General features: G+C 39.9%; 1 protein-coding gene across 20 annotated transcripts in view; it reads left to right on the forward strand.

Annotated features, from left to right (window-relative positions):
- The window catches only part of NRCAM (neuronal cell adhesion molecule), a 309,770-nt gene extending 301,492 nt beyond the window's left edge, over window positions 1–8,278 (forward strand). For 11 of the 20 annotated variants that reach the window (XM_018047203.1, XM_018047205.1, XM_018047209.1 and 8 more), the window contains 2 exons: window positions 1,695–1,706; window positions 2,254–8,278. In XM_018047203.1, coding sequence (XP_017902692.1) covers window positions 1,695–1,706; window positions 2,254–2,491 — 250 coding nt within the window. In that variant the 3' untranslated portion in view covers window positions 2,492–8,278. The remainder of the gene's footprint in view (window positions 1–1,694; window positions 1,707–2,253) is intronic. The other 9 variants (XM_018047206.1, XM_018047221.1, XM_018047222.1 and 6 more) reach the window with 1 other exon arrangement.

The following is an 8,527-nucleotide window of genomic DNA, read 5'->3' on the forward strand; positions in this document are numbered from 1 at the left end:
TCCCCTTCTCCCCCTCTCCCACCCCAAGCTCTTTTTCCCTTCCTAGAACAGGCTTGCCCTACTACAGGGCAGCTGAACTGCTTACCCCGGTCAGAATGGCTCTCCCTCCAGCTGTCTACCTGACTAACTCAACTCTGTCTAAGTCTTTGGTCAGATGTCACTTCTTAACAAGGCCTTCTCTGGAAATCCTACTTGAGTGTCAACTATCCATCCCCTCCCCTGACACCCTCCACTCTCTTTACTCAGCTCTGTATTTCCCATAGACCTAGTCACCTTCTGACACACTCTGTAACTAATTTTTGAAATATGTTGATTGTCTGTATTTTCCCCTTCAAAAAGTAAACTTAGTGAAGGTTTTCGTCTATTTTGTTTATTGCTATATCTCCAGTGACTCAAACCTGTCTTAGAGTAGGCACTAAATAAACATTTATTAGATGTATGGTGGGTGGGTGGATAGATAGATGGGTGGATGGATGAATCAAAGAAATGCCATAGACTAGAATTTCCGGAAGTGCACACCTTGGAACATTAGTTCTCTAAAGCAGAATAATACTATTAGTTGGAATCAAGGTAACAAAATTCTGCTCATCATTAAATTCTTCAGTGGAATTTTCTCACCAAGTTACGGGCAATAATTCACAGGAACTATTCAAGCACAGCTTAGAAGCTAATGATTAATTCCAAAAATGTACAAGTTATTCTTGCACCAGGTTGGAGACTGGCTGCTATCTCCCCTGACATTTCCCAGACACAGGCCATTCCAAAATTCTGTGATTCCTCCCCGGTTATTTATTAACAACAGTGATAATATCATTTATTCAGTTTGTGACGAGCACTTGCGTATTGCTAACACAGGTAATTTTCAGTAGCTTTTGTCAATGTCATATAAAGCCAGTATTATTTTCCAGTCTTGAAATTTTCTTCTCGGTGAAAAATTGGAGACCCTAGTAGGAATTATTGGCCAGAATATCCATATACCATAAAATATTTGTATCTTGACTAGAAAGAAGTTATTTTTCAAAGGAAAGGGAACAGTAAAGTCCTAGCACAAGTTGCTAGATGAAATATTACAGCTCAGGGGCCTCTCTTTTACATGAAATCTTTCAAATTTTTTTAAACTAATGTTGTTTTATGTTTCCCATTTTTGTTCTTTGAAAGAATACAAAATATGTCATTGCTTTTTTTTTTTTCCTTTTTATTTTTTAAACCAAATATTACCTGCTAAGGATTAGGTCAGCATGCATACCTAGTTATACGACCATTTGAGTGAATGCTCTGAAATATAGTAATTACTCTTCTACTTCCAGATGTTATACTTAGGTGTTTAACAGAGCCATGAGCAGATATATAGAGAGTCCTACACATGTTTATTAAGTTGCACTCCTCAGATTACCATCTGATATGGGTCAGCTGCATAACACACTGGGGCGAAGGGATTGGTGGGATAAAGACGAGGGCAGGAAATACTGGCTTTTACATTTGGGCATCACTCACACTTGTCAGAATATATTGACATACTACTAATAGTACAGATGTAATTCCCTGAAGTTAAATTATGTTTCTTTCCAAATTAATAAATCTTTACCCATTAACTAATCAAAAATAATACTATATGCAATCAGTATAAGGATTTTGCTTTTTTTCTTAGGCTATTTTCATTTGTTTCTTCTGCATCCCTTTAATGGAATGTGTAGGTCTCTTGAAAGGTAAGGTTCAAGTTTACAAGTCTGGCCTGCACTCAATAACACAGTGATTTGAGATACAGGATTTTGCTTCTTGCTCAGAAAAACAAAAATCCATATTTCACACTTAACCAAAATCATTCTCCATTCATATCCAAAAATCAGAGATATTATGCAGTTTAACATACTAACTTCTCTACCATAAGCTTTTACACCCTCTTGAATTCTAGTAAAATAGTGATGATTTTCAACTTTTTTCAATTATTCCTTTAGTAATGCTTGTGACAATTTCTGAGTTGCTTCCAAATCAGGGGCCAGAATCTGTCATTGATATTGACATCACCCTGCGAAGCCATCCACCTGTCGAAGACTTCATGATTAAACCATTTCTGCACTCTACTTTCATTCCAACCACATTCCGGTCATTGAAGGCCACCTGGCGATTAGACTGGGCTAGAGAAGCTCAGGGCGCCAAATGCTTCCTCATAATTTGCATGCCTGATCTTTGAGAACCAAGCATTTTACCTAAGGGCCCATCTTGACGAACATGTTTTATCTTTTTTTTTTCCAGTGATGCGGAAGACCACAAGCCTTTAAAAAAAGGCAGTCGAACACCTTCAGACAGGACTGTGAAAAAGGAAGACAGCGATGATAGCCTAGTTGACTATGGAGAAGGAGTGAATGGCCAGTTCAATGAGGACGGCTCCTTTATCGGACAGTACAGTGGTAAGAAAGAGAAAGAACCAGCTGAAGGAAACGAAAGCTCGGAGGCACCATCTCCTGTCAACGCCATGAATTCATTTGTCTAATTTGTGAGCTCTTTGCCAGTATCCAACTTTTCTCAAATGTTTATCTTAATAAGGACTTGTCTGTCCGCCTTCTCATACTATGAACATAGAGGCAGAAAGTCTGTGTGCTGCTGGGTGTTCATATGATGAGAACTGTCAAAGCAAGAACGTAACTCAGTCAAATGATATCTTAATGTGAACTGCGGTGCAAAGTGTATACTTTTTCATTCAACATAGGTCATCTTGATTTCCTAAGAACTGATAAAAAAAATAATAATAATACAACATCATCAACAGATCACCTTCTACCCGCTTTGGGATACAGTTCAATAGGTTGCATGAAAAATGCTACACCTTTAAAGGATATACCTGTGTATGTTATTCAAACATGGGTTGGTACTTTGATACTGTCCTCCGCTGAACCCCTAAGTAGGACTTCCGTTTTCATTGTCAAGAGTGTTACTGTAGTATTCTCTAGAACTTCAATGTCTTTGTGGACATTGTCGTGAAATTGGTGACTCTTATGTCTAGCTGTCGTTAGTCTTTTTGGGAGACTGTTAGGAACCATATGTACAATATATACTTGCAAAATGAGTTAATTATGACAGGTAAATTTGCTGATGCTTACTGAGACCCTCTTACCTGCTCTTTGCTCCTCTTACTCCATTGACCTCTTAATCATCAAAGTATTATATTGCTACAGTGTTCTACTTTTTACATCCTCTCTCCATTCTGTTATGTGATTTTTAGGCATAAACGATGTATATCGCAATGCATTTTGGCACTTGTGCCAGACTGAGAGAATCTCAAACAGATCACTCCAATTAAATTTCAAAAATTATTCCAGAAAGCACAGGGCAAGACATATGCAGTGCCTTCAGATGATAAGCATTCCACAATATACTGCCTTCTATATCATTTGGTACAGTCAACTCGGAGTCCAAGATTACTGTCATTGTCTAAAAGTCACTTGGAAAAGGCAGAGCTCATGAAGATGGCAATGTTGGGGTATAAAAAGGAACTGTGGCAGTAAAATGAAGACAATTTATTTTAAGGAGCATTTTCCCCCATATGTATAAAAAGAAAAGTTTTATCACCAGCTGGAGCATATGATGATTTTATGGTTTCTTATGGTTTCTATTAAAACAAGTCACATTCAGTAAGAAAGATGGGAACTTGGTAGAAAATTTTTTAAAAAGTTATTTCCAAAAAAAAGCACATAAAGCAAAGCAACAGGAATATATTTTTCTCTAAGTCATGTGGCAGCTTTTGAAACTCTGCAGCATTAAACAGTGTGTATGCAAATTACATGGATGCCTTGCAGAATGTAAGAAATCTGACAAGTGCTAACAAGGCCAACAGTCAAAGGGATTACATCTGTGGTTTGGGAAATAGGCATATATATTCTACCAGCTTCATAAATAATATCTATCAAATGGTTTCCTTCCACATTTGAAATTCTATAACAACCTATGGTTGAAGGAATGCTCAGTTTCATTTGCCAATAAATTGGTTTCTCATAACTTGCATCAAGTTTAATTTTAAGTAAAGCTTTTTATATGTAGATATTTTGTTGAATTTGTAAATACGCTTAGAGTGTAGATGCTATATGCTTAGGGGTGTTACATACAAATAAACATGCCAACAATGTTTATGTTGTACTGTATAAAATGTTAGCTAATTAATACAGTGTGTGGGATTGGAAAGCATTTACTTAAATGCCTTCTGGGGTTTTATTTTCTCTTTTTGCTGTGAAACTGAAAGAGTGAACTATTTTCCATACACACAGCAGGTTTCTAGAAGATATTTTCAGAGCTTTGCCGAAGCACAGTTTGAAGTAATCCCAGGCAAAGATGGCCCTACATAGTTTAATGTCTCCAGTATTCACTTTTCACAGATCAGCCTTTCTTGTGGAAATCCAGAAAGACCAGACAGGCTTGCCTTGGCATCAGAGAGCACAAAGATAAGTTACTTCAAATTTACCAATGTATGGAGGTGGGGTGGAGGGGACAAGAACAGTGTAGTTTTTCCTCTTCCACAATGGCAGATGCTAAATTTATCTGTGCATGAAGGGGTCATTTCTGTACTAGTGCAACAGAGTTTGTATTAAAAATGAAATGTGGTTTTAAAAGTCCTTCTCTCTTTTGTAATATATCATGTTCCTAGTGGAATATGAATGTCCAAGTCATGGTCTAGGTAACAGTCCAGGCGGATGTGACTGGATTTCCGTCAAAAAAGCAACTGTGAAAAAGTCATGATCTCTTTGTGATTCTTCTTCAAACCTAGAGTTCCTAATTTTTTATTCTATTTTATTTATTGGCTGCATCACATTGCTTGAAGGATCTTAGTTGGCTGACCAGGGATCAAACCTTGGCCCCCGGCAGTGGAAGCTCAGAGTCCTATCCCCTGGACCAACAGGGAATTCCCCCTAATGTTTTAAAATATAATGCAGAGTTTGATTTTTGCTTTTAAAAGGCAGAGAAAAAGAGCTAATAAAAGAGGGGCATATCAAACATTGTAATGCAAAGCAGGAATAGATATTAACCAGCCTCTGGAGAAACAGTCTGAGACGTTAGATGCTGCTTCCTTTCCTGAAGCCCGATCACCACGAGCCTGTTCCCTGTTGTCATCCTTTCTTCTACCTGCCTGGACCGCCGCCATCTCCAGCCATGGCAACTGGGTTCCTTAACTTCTCCTGCTTGATGAAACAGCTTGAGTGTGGACAGGTAGCACTGATGGATGTGTCATCCACCCCCTTCTCAGCAGCCCAGTTCTCCTTGAGTCTCATACCTGTCCAGCTCTGCAAATAGCCAAGACCTGGCTTGTTCCTCCGCCTGCCCTTGGTCCCAGGTTTCTACCTGTAAGACCTTGTGTTGTCACAGAGCTCCCCCTCCCTACACAGTTACTTGGATACCAATGTGATACATGCATCAACTGAACAATGCTAATAGACCCTATGTAGACCTTAGTCCTTCTACCATGGAGAGCATTCACTTTCGAGCAGCAAGTCAGGGTCTCCAGTCTATACACCATGGGCCAGATTCAGTCGACGTCCTCGGACCACATCATCAGTCACAGCTCAGTTTAGCAACACGGCCTGGCCAGTTGTAAGCCTGACCACAAAAAGCATTGGTTTGCTGATGCATTCTTGTTCAGATGGTTTATAATGGCCCTGCTTTACTTTTCTCTCTCTCTCTCTTTTTTTTTTTGTGTGTAAATTTAATTTTATTGAAGACCTAAGATGTGAAAATTCTAAAAAAAATGTAATTGGTATTTCTGTAATTTAAAGTATAGTGATTAATTTTACTTTTGTAATTTAAGTAATTTCAGCAAGCCTTTTTTTATCGTTCAGTTCTTTAAGATCTATGTTTATAAATTGACTTCACAAGTTGGAGAAGACAGTAGATAACTGATATAACCCAGTGTAACCTGGCTTACTTTTAATGTCTGATAAAATAATTGGAAATAGCTTGTGGAGGCGAAGGAAAGAAATGTGAAGAACTGAGACTTCTCACCCCAACTAAGCATCTCTCTCCTGCTCATGAGATTTTTCTACAAATTGCCACCAGAGGGCTCCCGTACCTTATGCAATGTAAAACAAAACAAAAAACTGGGAAAACAGAGCCTTTGGAAAAATAGTGCCAAGGACCTTTGATAATCAGACTGGATCTGGTCATGCAGAAAATGATTGCCTGATGTAACTGGGAGAAACGGAGTTGGCAGCTTTCTCTGAGGAATTCACAACCTCCATGGAGAGCACCTGTGTCACCATCAGCTTCATGAGTATCTGCTTCCGCGTACGGTGGCCGGGTGGCTGGTGGCCCAGCAGCAGAGCGAAAGGAGGAGGAGTCGGCCCCCTGGCTCCCTCCAGACAACCTCACCTGCAAGCTGGTGGTTGTGAAGGAGGGGCAGGATCCTAAAATGGTCCCTCCCTTTTCTCCCCATCATGCCATCTTGTCTGCCACAAGTGGTTTGCTATTTTGTGGCTGGTTAACACAGTAAGCGCAGTTTAAGCACAGACAGCTTTTCTTGTTCACTTTAGAAAAAGCAGGAGAGGGAAAAGAATACTCCCAGAGTACTTAAATCAAAGAAGCAAACTGAGGTATAAATGCCGCAAGGGGAAGGCACGGGGTCCATGAGAGCAAGTGATGGAGGAGACTGAGCTGTACAGGGTGGTCAGGAGGCTTCCCTGAGAAGCTGGCAGCTGGGGGACACTAGGACCCAGGAGGAGAAGGCAGGATAAAGCCACTGCCCAGGAGAGGCCCTTGCGTCAGGAGCAGATGCCCGGGCCAGAGCATACTGGCCCCTGAGCACCAAAGGGTAGGTTTTTGTATTTAGTCAACGTGCAGTGGAAAGTGAGGAATAATTAAAAAGGTTAAATAAAAGGGTTATATGACCAGATCTGTTTGTGAATGAGGTGGAATTCTTCGGATTTAGTGTCGAGAATGGGCTGGAAAGGAGCCAGGAAGGTTGATAAGAAGCCACTTGGAAGCTTTGCAATTGTTTAGATAAGAGATGATAGAGGTTGGATCCAGATCATATCACTGGAGATGGAGAGAAGTGGGTGGATTCTAGAGATATTTAGGAAGGAAGTTAATGGGAGTGATAGATCAGATATGGGAGGATGATGGAAAAGGAGAGATCCAAGATGATGCTTAGACTCCTGACTTGCCTAACCAGACAGTATATTCCTTTTTTATTTCTATAGCCTTCAAACCTCTCCAGTCTCACTCAATGTGTTCCAGAGACACTGTCTTGCTTCAGCTGTAGCTATTTAGCTATTATCTCAGCGAGTGACTCAACAAACTTTTTTTTAATCAACAAACTTGTGCCTGTGTTTGTGCGCTTGAGTAGGAGCAAACTCAGCCTGCACACTGGACTCACCTGGGGAGCATTGAAAGTCCTCATGCCTGCCCACTCACTCCATTGTGTCTCTGTTCTGATTGTCCGAGACATAGCCTGGCATCAGAATTTTTCAAAGCTCCCCGCATGATTCTAATGTACAGACAAGACTGAAACCGGCCTCAAGAAACATGTTTCTACACTCTTGTATGTGCATTTAAAGTATTTAATGAACAGTGTTTTGAATACATTTCTTGGTACAGGTTGATCTCAAACTATCTTGTATTTGTCCCAGTAAAATACAACGATAACATATCTAGGGAAAATGGACTCTACATCGTTGGTGGAATTATAAAATGGTACTTTGAAAAACAGTTTGGCCATGTCTTAAAATTTAAATATAAATTTACCTTCTGACCCAGACATTCCACTCCTGGTATGTACTGAAAAAGAAATGAAAAAATACGTCTATGCAAAGACTTGTATGCAAATGTTCAAAGGAGCATTCATCATAATAGCCAAACAACCCAGATGTCCAGAAACTAGTGAATGCATAAAGACAATGTGGTCTCTCCAGGCAATGAAACAATGAATCCATATAATTAAATAAGATACTAGTTAGTAGTTTTTTAAAAGTACTGACACCTGCTGCAACATAGAGGACCAAGGGTAGCATTATGTTAAATTAAAAAGCCAGACACAAAAGACCACATACTGCATGATTCCATTTATTTGAAATGTCCAAAAAAGCAACTCTATAAAGACAAAGTAGGTTGTCTGGGAATGGGAACAGGGATTACTGTAAATTGGTTGGAGGGATTTTTCTAGATTGATGTAAATGTTCTAAATCTGGACCAGTGCTGACAATGGCACAACTTGATAAATTTACTAAAAATCACTGAATTGTATACCTAAGTGAATCTGTGGAATGTAAGTTATACCTCAATAAAGCTGTAAGACAAACCATCCCTAAGCTTATGTGTGTCTGAGAGTGATCAGGGCCGTGTATAAATGAGCCTTGTGATGAGTACAGCACCACAGGATAGGTCATTCCCCCTCCCCGTCCTCCTGTTTTCTTCAGGAGACCTCACAAGATCAGTAGTTCTCCAAGTATGGTCCCTGGAACAACAGCATCAGCACTCCTGGAGAGCTATGCAAATTCTGGACCCACCCCAGATCTACTGAATGAGTTCTTGGGGTGGAGACCAGCATCTG

Source organism: Capra hircus, chromosome 4, assembly GCF_001704415.2.
Source record: "Capra hircus breed San Clemente chromosome 4, ASM170441v1, whole genome shotgun sequence".
Classification (NCBI taxonomy): Eukaryota; Metazoa; Chordata; class Mammalia; order Artiodactyla; family Bovidae; genus Capra; species Capra hircus.